Source organism: Lacerta agilis, chromosome 1 (genome assembly GCF_009819535.1).
Source record: "Lacerta agilis isolate rLacAgi1 chromosome 1, rLacAgi1.pri, whole genome shotgun sequence".
NCBI lineage: Eukaryota > Metazoa > Chordata > Lepidosauria > Squamata > Lacertidae > Lacerta > Lacerta agilis.
The window spans coordinates 125,099,481-125,117,670 of record NC_046312.1 but is presented as its reverse complement, the minus strand read 5'-3'; the positions used below and the strand labels follow the sequence as shown (position 1 = coordinate 125,117,670).

Sequence of the window (18,190 nt, the reverse complement as noted above, 5' to 3'; positions counted from 1 at the left end):
ACATACCCAGCTCCTTCAACCATTCCTCATAAGGCTTGGTCGTAACCCTCATAACCCTCGATCATCTTGGTTGCCCTTCTCTGCACACGTTCTCCATAAAAGTTCTTCCAACATTGTGTATGCAATCAAATGCCAACAGTGCCCTTCAGCTCTCTATATTGGACAAACAGGCCAAACCCTACGCCAAAGGATAAATGGACATAAATCTGATATCAGGAATCACAAGACAGAGAAACCAGTAGGAGAATACTTCAATCTCCCAGGACATTCTATAAAAGATCTCAAAGTAGCTGTCTTAATACAAAGAAATTTCAGAAATAGACTGGAAAGAGAAGTGGCTGAATTGCAACTAATCACCAAACTTAAAACCATGGAGAAACCTGGTCTGAACAAAGACATTGGATTCTTATCTCATTATACATAACAAAGCTATCTTTAGCCATCTCACCCCTTGCCTTTCCCTGCAAGACCAATTGCAGCCGTTAAGAGTCGTCAACAGGTTTTCCACACCTATCAGCTGATCACCCATTCCCACCACCCTTCTGAGTAATACCCCTTCCCACTCCCTCACTATATTTAAGGATCTGGTGACTTCTGTTTCAGTGTATCTGAAGAAGTGTGCATGCACACGAAAGCTCATACCAAGAACAAACTTAGTTGGTCTCTAAGGTGCTACTGGAAATAATTTTTTATTTTGTTTTGTCCATAAATTGTGGTGCCCAGAACTGGACACAGCATTCCAGGGGTGGCCTGACCAAAGCAAAATAGAGAGGTCAGCTTTAGGGTTTTGTGGGGCCCCAAGCAGAACAGCACCAGCGCCTTCTCGAACCATCTCTAAAATCACCGGGGCAAGCGAAAAGTGAGAGCTTGCCTTCAAGTCTAAGCCTTGGCAATAACTTCCTTTGCCAACCGTATTCAGTAGTAGTTCTTCCTACATTGAAAGAAGCTGCAACTTAATCAATTCTGAATGGAATGGGAAGTCCACACCGTGTCTGTTCTCTTTTAGTGAATTGAGAAGGAGAGAAAAGTAAGGGAACTTTGCTTACATGCTTGCATTTCTGAGGGCAGGGGGAGTGCAGGTCATTTCCTGGGATGTAAGACTAACACAGTTTCACCTACATACCTTGCCATCGTGCTCTTGGAAAAAAATAAAGCCTTAGCTAGCTAGTCTATGAGGTAAAGGAGGATGCAATTCTTCTGTTATGTTAAATGCACATCATGGGTGGTACTCAACTAAGTTTTACCCAAAGTAGACTTACGGAAATTAATGAATTAATGAAGTAAGTTAGGTTCATTAATTTCAATGGGCCTACTCTTAGTAAAACTTCATTGACTACCACCCCATAATCTAAACAAATTTTATGGCAGATTTGAAAGAGGAACTCTATCCTTGTTGCTAGTCGCTTTTAAAACATTTATCACTCATGTATACTTGAGTGTGTATGGAAGTCTTTCTCTGCTGGTTGCCAGAATTAAATTTCTGGTTGCCATAGGCAGACGCGTTCGTGAACTATTATACAAAAACATGTATTCATGACATAAGGCTTATTTATATTATCTGTTATCCTGAGCAAAAACTGTACACCAGAACCTATTTCATTCTGTGATTTATCACTATAATCAAGTGGTTTTATATGGAGCTGAAGTAGTGTGAAAATGAGACGAGAGCTTCTGGAGAAATTGAAGACCCTCTCTACAAAAGAGGAAAGTGGTCATTAACTTAAACATACAGAAATGGATGTAGATATTTTGGAAATATTAATGCTAATACGTCATATTAATATGTCCTAAATGCACGGCAGTCCTGTTTGTTCTTTTGGTCGAGGCAAGCCAGAAACGGTAGGGAGTAAAATGAACTGCTCTGACACAATGGGACTTCCTGTATGCATAAATAAATCTGAATTAATGACATCTGGCATTAATAGCATGACTGTAGCCTGATGAAACAGAGGCTGGAAAAAGTTTTGCCTTTATAATGAGGATTGCAAACTGTAGTCATTTTCAATTGGTAGATCAATCAACCCAAGCTTTAGTTGATTAATCAGTGGGAACCAATTTTAATAGCAGAACTGGAAGTTAAAGATATGCTATTTCCATTCTAGTGTATTGACTAATAGACAACGAAGAAGAAAAAAATTCAATATAGCCTTTTATTCTAGAATGAATGGCTGGCTTAAAAAGAAGTAAATTCTGTGTTTTCCTATACTCACCTTAACATCTGAAAAAGCCTCCTTATTATGAGGGGAGGATAACATACATATTTAAATGTAACCATTAATGAATTGCTTATGTGATAGATGATTAACAAACTAAAATTCTTTATTGGATTCACTGCCTTGGTATGAAGTAACATTTCTCTCTGTAATGTATTCTTGCTTACACTTAATTTTCAGAGCCGTTTCTTAGGGCAAACATTAGAACAAAAACCTGTTACTTAGCCACAAAGATGACAGCAAATCCCTTGGCAGACTGGTAATTTTTTTTTGGAAGTTACAAAGCTTCTGATGAGGCAGATTCCAGTAATCTTTCAGCAACAGAAATGTGAAATTGCTGGCACTGAAGTAAGACTTCTTTGAAGAGGTTGTACTAAAAAAAAATGCTGTCTCTGCACAACAGTTTGGCAGAGGAACAAACTGAGGACCTCTGGGTGGCAAGTATTAGATTATTCATATAAAAATAGACTGAATGCCCGCATTTCAATATTGGATTTTAAAGATTCTTTTATTCAACTACCCATAGGCAAAGCAGATTTGTTTTTTTTGAAAAAGATATCATTTAGCAGGTGTTTTTTTATATAAAAAAACACCCTATGCTTTATATTTTCTCTTTAATGAGAATATTAGATTTTTTAAAAAACTCAAAGTGAGTTGGTAGAGGACCTGTGTATTTGCATTGGGTTTATAGAACTACACTACAAAGAGTACTAGGCGCATCAATTAAACATTTAAACCAGGTGTCCCCAGACTTACCAGACCTCGGGCTGCTTCCTCCAGTGTCGATCGCGCGGCGGGCCGGAAGGCAGGGGAGTGCACGCCCACACGCTATTTCCGGCGCACTTTCAGGTTGACCGGAAATAGCTTATGTGCATGCGCAAGTGTAATTTCTGGCGCTTTCAGGTCGGTGCAACACTGGAAATAGCTTGTACGCGTGCGCACGGGCCTCCGCAGACCCGGAAGAGCACCGGAAATGACACTTACGCATGCGCACAAGCTATTTCCGTCGGTCTGCTGACCCGAAAGTGGGCAACCGCGCCATGCTGGTAAGAGCGGGCGGAGGCAGCAGGAGGCGAGGATCGCCGGGGGCCGGATAAATGAGCCCCGTGGGCCGCATCCGGCCCGTGGGCCTTAGTTTGGGGACCCCTGATGGAACCTCACTATGGCATGCACCAAATTAGTATGACTAGGCCTTAATGTCGAAGACTGAAGTCCTGACCTCTCCACCTCAAATGCAATTTATCTGTTCAGTTACATATGCCTATGTAATTCTTACCTAATATTTTAAGGATCAATTCTTCCCCCTCTCCTCATCCACAGCCGCCACAGATCACACCACTTGACACTCAGGGGTGTCCTTTTCAAGCCAAGACCCCATAAACCAGCAGGTCCTTATCTGCACGAGAGCTCTGTAAGGAGCAAGATGTTCCCACTTGCTTGAATCTGGGGGTCTGGCTCCATGCGGGCACCAGAACAGCATCTGCAAAACTACCGCTGACGCTGTGGCAAATGGTTATCTTTCCTCACTAGGGCACAGTAAGTGAGACCCCCCAGAACCAAGAGAGGCATGAAAAGGGCAGAGCAAAGACAGGCGGCATGCAGGCACAGTCTTTGATTGCTTGGAAGAAGCCCTGGAGAGGAGGAGACGTAGACGGCTGTGGGGAGACTGGGGCCTTTAGTCTCTGCAACTGATTTCATGGAGTAAGACCTAAAGGGAATGAGCTGCTGTGCTCATTAGGCCTGACACTCAGTCACATCTATGAAGATTGTGTTCTTGCTAATACAGTGGTACCTTGGTTCTCAAAGGCCTTGGTATTCAAACAACTTGGAACCCAAACACTGCAAACCTGGAAGGAAGTGTTCCGGTTTGCGAACTTTTTTCAGAAGCCGAACGTGTTCCGTTTTGAATGTTACACTTCCGTTTTGAGTGCCACACTTCCATTTTGAGTGCCACGCTTTCGTTTTGAGTGTTACGCTTCTGATTTGAGTGTTAACATTTCTGTTTTGAGTATTACACTGAGGTCTGTCTGTTTCCGCTATTTATTTTGACTTTTTGTTTTTGCGGCTGTTTTTTGTTTTGTTTTTGTGACTGTGTGGAACCCAGTTCAGCTACTGATTGATTGTGTGACTGCAGTACATTGTTTATTGCTTTCATTTTTCATTTTATGGATCAATGGTCTCATTAGATTGTAAAATTCATGTTAAATTGATGTTTTAGGGGTTGTTTTTAAAAGTTTGGAACGGATTAATCCATTTTCCATTAATTTCTATGGGAAAGCGTGCCTTGTTTATGGAATACTTTGGTTTTAGAACGGACTTCTGGAATGGATTAAGTTTGAGAACCAAGGTACCAAAGAGTTAGCTCCAACTTTCTTCTGTGTCATTTGCTGGGCAGCGTGCTCTGTGACAGTAGAATATTGTGCCTTGTTGATTGATTGAAACTGCCATTGTTGGGAGGGGGAGATAATCCAGGCAGTGTCTGCATTGTTAACGAAAGCACATACATCTGTTTGTGTATAAAATTTGTTTTAACAAATATGTGTGTGTGTGTGTGTGTGTATATAATTAAAAATATTAAGAATATTAACTATATTGCAAACACTTTACGATATGAAAATTTAATTCAGTGTGCAGCCCCCAGTTTCTGTGTTGAAATCAGGGAGGTTGGAACCACCCTGCTATAAGTTAAAACCCTGACATAGCTGCCACACCATAATGAACTAAAAGAATCAAGGAGGAGCAAAATGGCTGCAATCACCTCCCTGGAAAGCAAGCAGCTTCTGGTGTTTGGTGCTCAGACATAATTGGCTTAGAGTTATGTGCAAACATGGCCAACTTTTTAGAGATCATCTTTCCATATTCCATACTGCTGGAACCTGCAGTCTATTGATAAATGCAAGCTAACCTCTGTAGCTCCATGAACTTTGCCTCAACACAACTATATTTACAATTACAACCTTCACACTCATATTAATTTACTGATTCATCGATTCAAAGAATATAGAGCCCTGCCATATGTACCCTAATAGCCTGTGAAGAGTCACAGGTTCCCTACTCCTCCCCATTCTACAATGCAGGCTAAAAAGCTACAGAAAACCTCAGACTGGTTTTTGCTGAATGGCGGTTGGTTGCAAACACTCCTAAATGAGGTCAAGCAGCATCAATAAGGTCCAAGCCAGATAGGCGTGTTCAGCTAAAGTAGAAAATAAAAATGAATCATTTCTGTGAAGAACTCTGGGCTTGCATATGTCTATACAAGAAGAAGAAGAGGAAGAAGAAGAAGAAGAAGAAGAAGAAGAAGAAGAAGAAGAAGAAGAAGAAGAAGGAGGGGAGGAGGGGGAGGAGGAGTTTGGATTTGATATCCAGCTTTATCACTACCCAAAGGAGTCTCAAAGCGGCTAACATTCTCCTTTCCCTTCCTCCCCCACAACAAACACTCTGTGAGGTGAGTGGGGCTGAGAGACTTCAGAGAAGTGTGACTAGCCCAAGGCCACCCAGCAGCTGCATGTGGAGGAGCGGAGATGCGAACCCGGTTCACCAGATTACGAGTCCACCGCTCTTAACCACTACACCACACTGGCTCTACAAGCACACTCAACAAACTGTTATTGTAATGGGAGGGGATTATTGGTTTGTTCTGTTCTTATTTTTAGTATGTATTATGTAAATAATAATAATAATAATAATAATAATAATAATAAATTTTAGAAATTTTAAGGTGTGTTACATCTAACAAAGCAAACAACAGGGCTTATTTTTCAGCTGGAACTTAGTTGGATGCCATCGCCATTGTAAGAGAACAAGGGAGACATTTGTTGTGAGTTGCGGCACCTCTTTTTCTAGAAAAGTAGCACTGGCAAACAATATACGCAAAATATTAAAAAACAAATAACTAAGAATACATCCATAAGTCACTAAAAGCAACACCGGGTGCCGCCTTAAAACCAGATACACAAGTTTAAGAACATTGGGATGAAGAGCTGTAAGAAACAAACGCTACAGCTGCAATTTCCACCTGTAACTGTTTTATATCCAGTGTTATGTGTTGGGCCAGCAAGCTAGAAACTGTCACTTAAAAAGTGGAATTTGTGCCAGGAATCTAATTTGCGGGTTCTGAGTCAGCTCTTCCACCTTCCCTGAAATCTTCACGTCTGCACTTACTCTAATTAATTGCCTTCGAAGTGGGAGAGTTTCTGAAAACAAAACGCCACCAAAACACACACACGCACACACACACAACACACACACACAAAAGTTGAAAGCAAAAGTTAAAGTAGGATGCACAATGCTCACCTTTCAACCTCTCCTGAGGGCAGCAGGATACCAAACACTGAATAGCAGCATCACTCCGTCTCGGAATGGTTGTAGAATTAACATTTCCCTCAAGCTCCAGTTTTGGAAATGCTACAGCATGCTCCTAAGAGGAAGACGGATCGCATTTATTGATGTAAAAAAAAGGGGGGGCTAACTATCACACTAAATATATCAGTCTCCCTATCTGCTACTCACTTTGTACATTATTTATGAAGTGTTTATTGCATGTTATCAATGCTCAGAGCTGAAAACAGTAAAACAGCCTTTTTTTAAAAAAAGGCATCAATAGTTATTGATGAAGAAACAAAGAGATACCCAGCTAGAAAGGAGTCCTATAATTTAATCCACTAGGTAACGATCCCAATTACTGCAGCAAATTTCCAAGGATCCCATTCTTTGCACTTGAGGCTGAGCCATAAATTCTCTCAACTCCAATTTGGGGGAAAGAAGATTAGGGGGCAGAAGGACATAACTGACCAACTTCTTCTGCCCATTCTTTGCCATTTCTTGTTTTGCGGCAGAGCTACTCCTCCTTCTTAGAATCCTCAAGTTGGAAACCACCATATTTATGTCCTTTAATGGTCCTTAAAATGAGGTGGTATGGTGTCACTGAAGTCCTAATCTGGGAACTGACTCAAACCCTGCAATCATCATCTGAGGCCCTTATTTGTGTGCTTCCACCACGAGAGGCCCAGAGGGCAGCAACTTGAGAATGGGCCTTTTCTACGGTAGCTCCCCATTTGTGGATTGCTCTCCCTAGCAAGGCTGGGCGATGTATTGTATTTTTAATATTCTGTTGGGAGCTACCTAGAGTGGCTGGGGAAACCCAGCCAGATGAGCGTGGTATAAATGATAAATTATTATTATTATTATTATTATTATTATTATTATTATTATTATTATTATTATTATTATTATTATTATTATTTTATTATCGTCCAAATCCAGTTTAAAGGCCACATCATGGTAACGGTTTCATAACATGTCAATATATTGTGAATCACAATGTGTGTGCGTGTTATGTAAAGAAACACGATACAGGGGGGGGGAAACGTGAAGTTTCCTTTTCCTAAATCTCCAAAAAGACCCTCACCGCAGGGTTGGGGATCTCAGCCTTGCCCTGCAAGGCCCAGCACCTTGCAAATGTTTTCTGCAACAAAATCCCCCCTTCATCTGATTATGTTTGGCATTCCTTGCAAAAAACACTACAGTGGTACCTTGTGTGATGGCCTGGGAGTCAGACTCAGATGCTGAACCTGAGGGATCCCAGCCTGCACAGGATTCCCCGCCTCCAGAACCAGCTGAGCCGGGGCCAGGGCTTGAGCCTGAAGGATCCCCACCTGTGCTGGATCCCCAGGTGCAGGCATCAGCAGAGTCTGCTCTGGCTCCTGATGGGAGGGAGGACCCATTGCCTGCAGGTGCTCCACTCCCAGCCTCTTCAGAGGAAGCTGAGGCAGCCCCTGGGTCCAGTAACCCACCAGCCTCTCCTGAGCTGCAGAGGCTCAGGACAGAGAGGCGAAGGGAGCTAAGTGCCTACAGGAAGAGTGCTCGCCTCCAGGCCCGGAGGAGAGGCGAGTCTCCGGAGGATCGGGGCCGCCCTAAGCATAGGGCCAGATAAAAGCCAGCCAGACCCAGCCCAAGTTGGTGAGCAACTTAGTTGCAAGCGTATGCTCAACCTGCAACCTCATGCCTGCACCTGCCTTGGACCTTGACCTGCTCCCTGCCTCGCTCCCCGCCGGACTGACCTCCTTTGGACCCTTAGACCCAGGACTGGACTTGGACTTCGCTTCACGGACAAACCCCTGGGGCCAGCATACCTTGGGTTACGGGCTTAATTCGTTCCGGAGGTCCATTATTAACCCGAAACTGTTCTTAACCTGAGGCGCGCTTTTGCTAATGGGGCTTCTTGCTGCCGGCACACGATTTCCGTTCTCATCCTGGGGCAAAGTTTGTAACCCGAGGTACTACTTCCGGGTTAGCGGAGTTTGTAACCCGAAGTGTTTGTAACCCGAGGTACCACTGTATTCATGTAGACAGCATGAATGGCTATCCTGCCATCCGTGACATCATACTGCATAAAGTTAGAACTGATTACATATTTGGCCACATAATATTGTGGCACCATTCCTGATTAGCTGTGATCACCTATGAGTGATTCAGAAAAGAAAAGGCATTTGGGGAACAATAAGCACTGAAGCAGCAGCATCCAGGAAAAACAATGGCACACTAACCAGCGCAGGGGGAAAGAAGATGGATATTCACAGAATCCAATTCTGTGGGGTTGTGTTTTTTTTTGGAAAATATTTCTACCACAACAAATTTCTGGCCTGAAAGTTGAAAACCGGAGCATATTCGGCACAGTCCCTGATTATGCCCATCAAAAGCAGAATGCAGAATAGCGTTTCTTCTGACCACAACTGGCTTCCCATTATTACTCCATCTGTGAAGGCAGCTTGTAGCCTTGTCAAGACAAGAAAAACTGTGCCAATGGTAATTTTCTGACAGCCAGCTGGTTCCCTTCTCTCAGTGGCTGCCACATATGCTCTGTAATGAATGCACACCAGAATGGCTTTGGAAGTAAATGGCAAACCCTTTGGCTTCTCAAAGTTTCCCTCTCTCTCATCAATAACAATTCCAAATTCGTTCTGACATTTGCTTTGTAAAAATAAACAATTTACTAAGCAGAATTAGTTTTGAAGGACTAATTAACTGTTCTACTGTAAAAACCTGAACACGATTCCCTCACATCCATGTCTATTAAAAGCACTCTGCCTTCATTCAAAACTATTTGCAAAAACATGCCAACTTGGCCTCTATTTCGCAAATCTGAATTCACAGGCGAAGTAGATCTTGCTTTCAAGGTGCAATTACTTTCAGTGGTTCTTTTATATATATATATATAAAAGAGTTCTCATTAAAGCTTTTAGACCATTTCAAAATGGGTTGGAATTACAGCCAAACTACAGTTAGTTGAACTTAGGTCCCTCTGAAATCAGTGGGATAAATTAATTGTGACCTAAGTCCCACTGATTTCTGAGGAAAATACATTACATTAGCTTAGTCTGGATCCAACCCACTATAACCATTTGCCTGTGCCTGCCTTTGTGCATTTTGATCGCATAAGACCCAAGCAGTTAATAAAGTGCCTAATGTGTATTAGGTATTGCACATTTATTTTATTTGATAAAAAAAGTCTCTGTTGATAGGCTCACAATTCAAAAATTGTTAGAAAACAGAGGGGAGTTGGAAGGTAGGGGGAAATGTGACACAAGCCTGGACAGTCTGGAAGGAGGACAGAATACAACTATTACCCTAAGATTAGGAATGAAACAAAGACCGTAGCTAAGAAGTCAAAAACATTGGGAGGGAAAAGAAAGAGACAAACAGATAGTTTACAGCAATTCCTTAGAGTGAGACAAAGAAGAGGACAATGGGATGTCATGGAATGGCTGAATGCCAAGGAGTGGTTGGAAGCACCAGCTTGGGAACCCCAAGAGAAGAAGGATCAGAGCCCAGGGAGTGGTGGTGGGAAAATGATGAGTGGTCAGAGGGAGAAGACTGGGAGGACAAGATTTCGGACACTGAGGAGTTAACAGGGTTTAGGGAGCAGGAAGAGTCTGTGGCAGACAGCAGTCCAGAATCAGAAGCTGGAGAGCAGGAGGTCCAAGAGGCAGACTGCTGAAGAAGCCAAGGGGCCTCCCCCTCCTGCTGCAACCAGCTCCTCTCCCCGCTGGTCTCCCAGAACCCACAGTGACATGAAGAGGGCAGAGCAAAGACAGGAAAGGAGGCAAAGTCTCAGATTTGGGAAGGACTGGGCGGTGGGGAAGAGGCTTAGACAGCTGTGGGAAGGCGGGCTTCTTCTGTCCCCACAACTGCCTGAGAGGCGCAAAAACTACCGGGATGAGTTGCTGTGCTCACGAGGCCTGGCCTCCTAAGCAGACCTTGTTTCCTTGAATAAAGAGTTACCGATAAAGAGTTACCGTATTTTTCTGTGAATAAGACTAGGCTTTTTAACAACAACAACAACAACAACAACAACAGGTTTAAAATTGGGACTCATCTTATACACGGGTAGAGCTGAGGGGGTGTTTTCTTAATTTGGAGTCCCCCGAAACAGGGGAAGTCTTATACATGGGGGCGTCTTATACACAGAAAAATAGGGCAAATTGCACTGATGCCGTTTGATTTATTGCTGACATGCGGCTTCCCACCTCCTTCCCACCACATCCCCCAAAATTGGCTCTAGGGGATTTAAGAGAACCCCCAGAACAGTGATCGGGTGGGGGGGGGGAATCATTCTATTGGGCAAGCTACAATTGCTTGTGCAGATGTTCATCACAGAGTGGCACTGAATTCCACCCAACACCCCCCCAAAATAACTTTTGAAATCTTTGAAAACAGATTCTGTTCTCAAACCTTTACGATACAACTCCCAAATTCTCTTATATGGAGAATTCCGAATACATCACGGGGGCAAACTATTACTAAACACAGATACCTTATAGGAGAGGCAGCTGTAAATTAACGGCAGCTGGGGTGGTGGAAAATGTGCTTTTCTAGCTCTCTGATAAATAACAGAATCGATAGCTCAACAACTGATCAGTACCCTGCCTAATTAGAGAGCATTCAGCTAGTGAAACAGAGCTGTCATGAAAAGGTTCCATTAGTGTCCCAGCCAATAAGAAAATAATGGATTTTTAAACATATCCTGCTGTACTAAGCTGGGATGCAGCAGGGAAGGAAGTAGTTCAGGTAAGGGAAAAAGGAAAGGGTCATGCCCCATTTCGCTATAGTCCTCAGCCGCAAATGGAATTACAATTGAACTGCAAGCACATCCTATAAAAATTAATTTCTGCTTAAAATGAGTTTGATTCAATAAAGAGCCGGCTGCATGGTCTTCAAAGAGAATGTGCTAGAAGTGCGGGTGCATTTCGTACGCACGTAGCCATATTGGGTGGGACTCAAACAGCTTTTAGTGCAGGATTTCAATAGGATATTCAACTGTGGGGTGTTGGTAAATCTCCTGAAGAAGAAAAAAATGTAAGTGAAGGCCATTGATCCTGTTTCAGAAGACCAACAGGACCCTAATTTGTTGATAAAGATTGCACACAACTATACACCAAGGGTACAGTTGTTTTTATAATAATAATAATAATAATAATAATAATAATAATAATAATAATAATAATAATAATTTTATTTATACCCCGCCCTTCCCAGCCAGAGAACCGGGCTCAGGGCGGCTAACATCAATTAAAATCACAACAAAAAACATAAAAACGATCAATTTAAAATAACATATTAAAATACAAATTTAAAATTCAATTAAAACTGCAGGTCTCAATTTCAAAATAACCCACCAATAAAAGATGAAGCATAAATATTAAACAGAAACCAACCCAAAGGCCAGGTGGAACAGCTCCGTCTTGCAGGCCCTGCGGAAAGATGGCAAATCCCGCAGGGCCCTGGTCTCCCGTGATAGGCTGTTCCACCAAGTCGGGGCCAATATTGAGAAGGCCCTGGCCCTAGTTGAGGCCAACCTAACGTCTTTGTTGCTCGGGACCTCCAAAAGATTATCACTTGAGGACCTTAAGGTCCTACATGGGACATACCAGGAGAGGCGGTCCCTTAAATACGAGGTTTTTGTTTTTTAATTCCGATATAGGGTAGCTTATGTCCATTCTTCTGCATGAACAGCCCCTGTTGTTGCACTGCAGTAAATAAGAATTACAATTGTCCCTACGTGACATTTCGTCGTGTTTCTCCAATATACCAAGAACAAACTTAGTTGATCTCTAAGCTGCTACTAGACAATTTTTTTTAATTTTTTATTGCTCCCCCATTAAACCACAGTGCTTAGTTATTGCAAAAACAGGTAGACTTCAATAAAGTAAGTTGCTGCTGTTTGCCTAAAAATTCATAAATGGAGAAGGGTGAAAGGTAAAGGACCCCTGGACAGTTAAGTCCAGTCAAAGGCGACTATGGGGTCGTGGCGCTCATCTCACTTTCAGGTCGAGGGAGCCGGAGTTTGTCCACAGACAGCTTTCCAGGTCATGTGGCCAGCATGACTAAACTGCTTCTGGCATAACGGGACACCGTGATGGAAACCAGAGCGCATAGAAATGCCATTTACCTTCCCACCGGAGCGGTACCTATTTATCTACTTGCACTGGCATGCTTTTGAACTGCTAGGTTGGCAGGAGCTGGGACAGAGCAATGGGAGCTAACCCCGTCACGGGGATTCGAACTGCCAACCTTCTGATCGGCAAGCCCAAGAGGCCCTGCATCACCCACACCCCTTAAATGGAGAACACCTCCTTTGGTCACCCAATCATTTTGGGTTCCAATTATATTATGGAGCTCCTCTCACAATTTGTAAATTATTTTCTGAAACCATTCATACCCTAAGTTCCATCCTGTATACAGGGCAACGTATTGAATTAACAGACTGGAGTTGATAAAAGTAGAACAAAGAGTGCCCAAAGAGCCTAGAGAAGGGGAGGGTTTCTGCAGCTGGCCAATGATAGGAGAACTGGTAATATATTAAGGCAGTGTCAGTCCTTAACCACCACAATTTTGGGGGGATAGGAGCCAGATATTTGTAGAGGAGACAACCCAACATCAGAAGAAGCAAGACACTGTTCCTTGGGTCACCTGCAAGCTCTTTGAACAAACCATGGTTATAACAAACTATGCCTTAGAGCAGGCTTCCTGAAACTCAGCCCTCCATATATTTTTTGGCCTACAACTCCCATGATCCCCAGCTAGCAGGACCAGTGGTCAGGGATGATGGGAACTGTAGTCTCAATACATCTGTAGAGCTGAGTTTGAGGAAGGCTGCCTTAGTGTTATGCACCCAATGTCAATACTAGCTGAATGCTCTTGTTCTAAGATGAATTTTCAAAGGAAAGAAATAGCAATGTCAACTGAATCAGCCCCATCTCCTCATAGCAGCCGTTACATAATGATGCACACATCTCCCAGAAATGCATAAACAGAGACAAATGCTTTGCATACCGCTTCTGTTTGCCTATCCAGCCTTCTGAGAACCACTAGCTGGATCATTCCACGAATGTTTCCTTCCATGGACATGGAACGCCTCAAGGTCTCCATAGCTTCATGGTTGGATTTTCCAAGCAGGGATTCCCCATTCACTGCAATCAGCTGGTCATTTATTCGCAGCCGTCCATCCTGAAAAGGAAGGATACAAAACATATTAAAGAGAAAAAATCCCAGTTACAGGTAGGTAGCCGTGTTGGTCTGCCGTAGTCAAAATAAAATAAAAAATAAAAAAAATTCCTTCCAGTAGCACCTTGGAGACCAGCTAAGTTTTTTTTGTTTTTTTTTAAGAATTTATTAGTTTCCACATTAAACAACAAATAAACCATACAAATACAAATATAACAACACTACAAATGCAATAACAAAAACAATAAAAAGAAAAGAAAAAAAGACTTATACATACCTAACACAAACACTGGAACACTGCAATAATTATTATCTATATCTAATTTCAACTCTTAGTTGACCAGCTAAGTTTGTTCTTGGTATGAGCTTTCGAAAGCTCATACCAAGAACAAACTTAGTTGGTCTCTAAGGTGCTACTGGAAGAAAAATCCCAGATAGCAATAAATGGAAAAAAGTCAGTGTGGTGTAGTGGTTAAGAACGGCAGACTCATAATCTGGGGAACCGGGTTCGCGTCTCCCCTCCTCCACATGCAGCTGCTGGGTGACCTTGGGCTAGTCACACTTCTTTGAAGTCTCTCAGCCCCACTCACCTCACAAGACTGTTTGTTGTGGGGGAGGAAGGGAAAGGAGAATGTTAGCCGCTTTGAGACTCCTTCGGGTAGTGAAAAGCGGGATATCAAATCCAAACTCTTCTTTTAAAGATAAGAAGAACAACACTTGCAAGTTTTGCATATGATTTGTGTGGTATTAAAGCACAAACTGACAAATATTCATTTTTAAAATTTATTTTGTATGACCTGGGAAACATATTATGAAAGCGGTGAATGCAAAGGGGAAATAAAAAACGTCATCTTGGTCACTGGCTGCTTCAAAGCACGGGGGCAAATATTATCAGACAGAAGACACTAAAGGCAGGTTTAGCAGATTGTTGTTGTTGTTGTTAACAAAACATGCTTCTTCCAAAATCCGTTCCTTACACTGGACACTAGGTCTGAACTAGTGAAAACATACAGGTCATTCAAAGGACCATGCAGCAGCATGTCACAGCTGTCAACCCTCCCTGCAGTTTCCCAATGCTATAATAAGGGAATTTTCCGCAAAAAAAGGAGGAAAGGTTGACAGCTATGGTTCTGAGTGCAACAAGCAGTGCCAAAAACCTGTCAAAAATGTTGCAATTGGCCCAACACAACACGAGAAGCTGAAGAAAAATGGAAGAGCGTCAATGCATACCTAGAAGACTTGCACAGGTCTAAGGAAATATTTGGATTTTAATTTGCCATTAAAAATAAATAAATCTCTGACCATCAACCAGAGTTTGAGTGGCAATGCACAAGACACCAGGGGACGAGGCCGTCCAGAAGTTACTAAGCTATAGCTCCCACCATCCTTGACCATTAGCCATCCTGATGAGAGTTGGGAGTTCAACAACATCTGGATGGCAACAGATTCCCCGCCCCTGCCGTAAGACAGATGGTACAACCGTGATGAAGCGCCAAGCACATTCTCAATCTATTCGCCGCATCTCACGTGGAGATTTGTGGTACTGAAGCCACAGGTTTCTTTAGGATAGCGAGGAAAAGTGAAGTAAATGGAAGCGTGTCATGCAAGTCATTTCAAGACGCAGCGCTTCCATATAGAATCATAGAGTTGGAAGAGACCACAAGGGCCATCCAGTCCAACCCCCTGCCAAGCAGGAAACACCATCAAAGCATGCCTGACAGATGGCTGTCAAGCCTCTGCTTAAAGACCTCCGAAGAAGGAGACTCCACCACACTCCTTGGTAGCAAATTCCACTGCTGAACAGCTCTCACTGTCAGGAAGTTCTTCCTAATGTTTAGGTGGAATCTTCTTTCTTGTAGTTTGAATCCATTGCTCCGTGTCCGCTTCTCTGGAGCAGCAGAAAACAACCTCCCTCCCTCCTCTATATGACATCCTTTTATATATTTGAACATGGGTATCATATCACCCCTTAACCTTCTCTTCTCCAGGCTAAATATACCCAGCTCCCTAAGCCGTTCCTCATAAGGCATCGTTTCCAGGCCTTTGACCATTTTGGTTGCCCTCCTCTGGACGCGTTCCAGCTTGTCAGTATCCTTCTTGAACTGTGGTGCCCAGAACTGGACACAGTATTCCAGGTGAGGTCTGACCAGAGCGGAATACAGTGGTACTATTACTTCCCTTGATCTAGATGCTATACTCCTATTGATGCATGCCCTACAGTATACAACATTTATCTCAATCATAGAGATATGGTAGTGCTTCTTTATTAAGGAAGTGGTTTTTCTTATCTGAGAGACATCTTAGTTCAAATTATTCATGTCGATGCCATAAACCTGAAGAAACCTAATATGGGCTGAAAGGGTTTGCGGTTAAAAAAAAAAAAAGACCCACAGTAGAAGAAGCAGGATTGAAAAACCATTAGGCTGCTTACAGTGAATTTGATTCAATCATAACCTCATTAAGAGTTTTCTATAAGCACTCGTCAGGGTTGCTTACATTTCTCATATATCTTAGTGGTCCATAATATGTATATTTGCAATTCAGATACCCCCATCGTTAAAAGCATTCAATGTATTTACGTTACATTGATGCTAAGTCTAACGAAGCATTTTCTCCTTGTAACCTAGTGATGAAAGCTGTTACAAGAACAGGGTTCAGAACAATGAGCACTACCGCCCAACTGATGAGGAAAGAAAAGAGGGGTTAGGAACAGGATGAAAAAAAATAAATACTGTGTATTCTGGCATATAAGACTACTTTTTAATCCAGGAAAAAATCTTCTCAAAAGTCGGGGGTCGTCTTATACGCCGGGTGGAGAATCTGCGGTCAAGTATATCTCAAACTCTATATATTAACTGGGAAAGTTGGGGGTCATCTTATACACCGGAAAATACGGTAAACCCAATTAGTGAAACAAGAGATGGGAACTTATAGTAAACACAAGAGTTCGAATCTAGGTAACAAAGCTTTTCATGAGTGGCGCAACATCCTTCACAAACGGAATCTCAATCTTGGACACAATTGGAACATTTATAGACATTTTGACAACCTTGTGTTGTCACTATTACTGTATACACAACAACAACATAATAAACTTTATTTGCATAGCCAACAGCCATTGCAACAAAAGATGCCCAGGAACCTCACCAAAATGCTGGAGAGGGTGCACCTCCACAGGCACATACCTCCACATGTGGTGGGAATGCCCCAAAATCCAACTATTCTGGACAACAACCATACGAGAAATAGGTAAGATAACCAAGCAAGTGCTAGAAATCACCCCAGAATTGGAATTCCAAGACAATAATGCCCACTTACAACACAGAGAACTCATAATCCATCTACTCTCAGCAGCCAGAAACATCATAACCAGACACTGGAGAGATCTGTCAGGAGTAAGCATGGACCAATGGTACCAAGTAGTATGGGAAACAGCCCTACTAGAAAAACTAACCAATAACCTGAAACTGACACGGAGACAAACAGAAGAAGACACCTTCACCCCGGTATGGTTCCCCTTCATCACACACACAGCCCAAGAAGACAATGACAAAAATCTACCGACAGCATACAAATCAATATGGCTAACCTGATCCAAAACACCCACCAACCCCACTCACACAGGAAACCAAAGATAACCACAGCCAACCACAAATGAACAATCACATCCTACACCAACGCCGACCTCTCTCACCACCAAAGGAACACAAGTGAACAACAGAGAACCTGCACAAACAACGCTGACACCAAAACCTACATATATTAAGTAAAATAGAAACATCGTCACCCCACCCCACCCATCTCCCCATCCCGCCCACCTCTTTCCTCCTTTTCTTCCTAATGTCTCAACAAACGAAATTGACTTGTAAAAATGTTACATGGAAAAAATACGAGAGAGACATTGCACTACCTTTGCAAATCAAGAAAATATTTAATAAAAATAATTTTTTTTAAAAGTACAAAGATTCACAAAATGTTAGGGGTATGCACCCCCCCTGCGTCCCCCCAGGAAAAAAGCACTGCCCAAAACCATACTTGAACTCAGATTGATCCAGGTAACGAGAGTCATCCAGGAACATTTGCAGTTCTTTTACCACTTTCCCCCCAAAGGGGGTATTGGTGATTGGTTATGGGGAAGGGAGTGGGGGAGGAGAAGGAAGTTTCTGCTTTTGTGTGTCTGCATGTGTATGCAATAACAGGAAGTTGCAGTTTTATTCAGCAAGTAAAGAAAACCAGCAGTTCGAAAGCACATCAAAGTGCAAGTAGATAAATAGGTACCGCTGCGGCAGGAAGGTAAACGGCGTTTCCGTGCGCTGCTCTGGTTCGCTAGAAGCGGCTTAGTCATGCTGGCCACATGACCCAGAGGCTGTACACCGGCTCCCTCGGCTAATAAAGCGAGATGAGCGCCGCAACCCCAGATTCATCCGCGACTTGGACCTAACAGTCAGGGGTCCCTTCACCTTTACCTAAAGAAA

The 18,190-nt window shown here is 42.7% G+C and overlaps 1 protein-coding gene across 1 annotated transcript in view; it reads right to left on the bottom strand.

Moving 5' to 3' along the window:
* The window catches only part of PARD3B (par-3 family cell polarity regulator beta), a 560,874-nt gene that overhangs the window by 339,927 nt on the left and 202,757 nt on the right, over positions 1–18,190 (bottom strand). Inside the window, 2 exon segments of the mRNA XM_033152744.1 lie at positions 6,507–6,630; positions 13,545–13,718. Coding sequence (XP_033008635.1) covers positions 6,507–6,630; positions 13,545–13,718 — 298 coding nt within the window.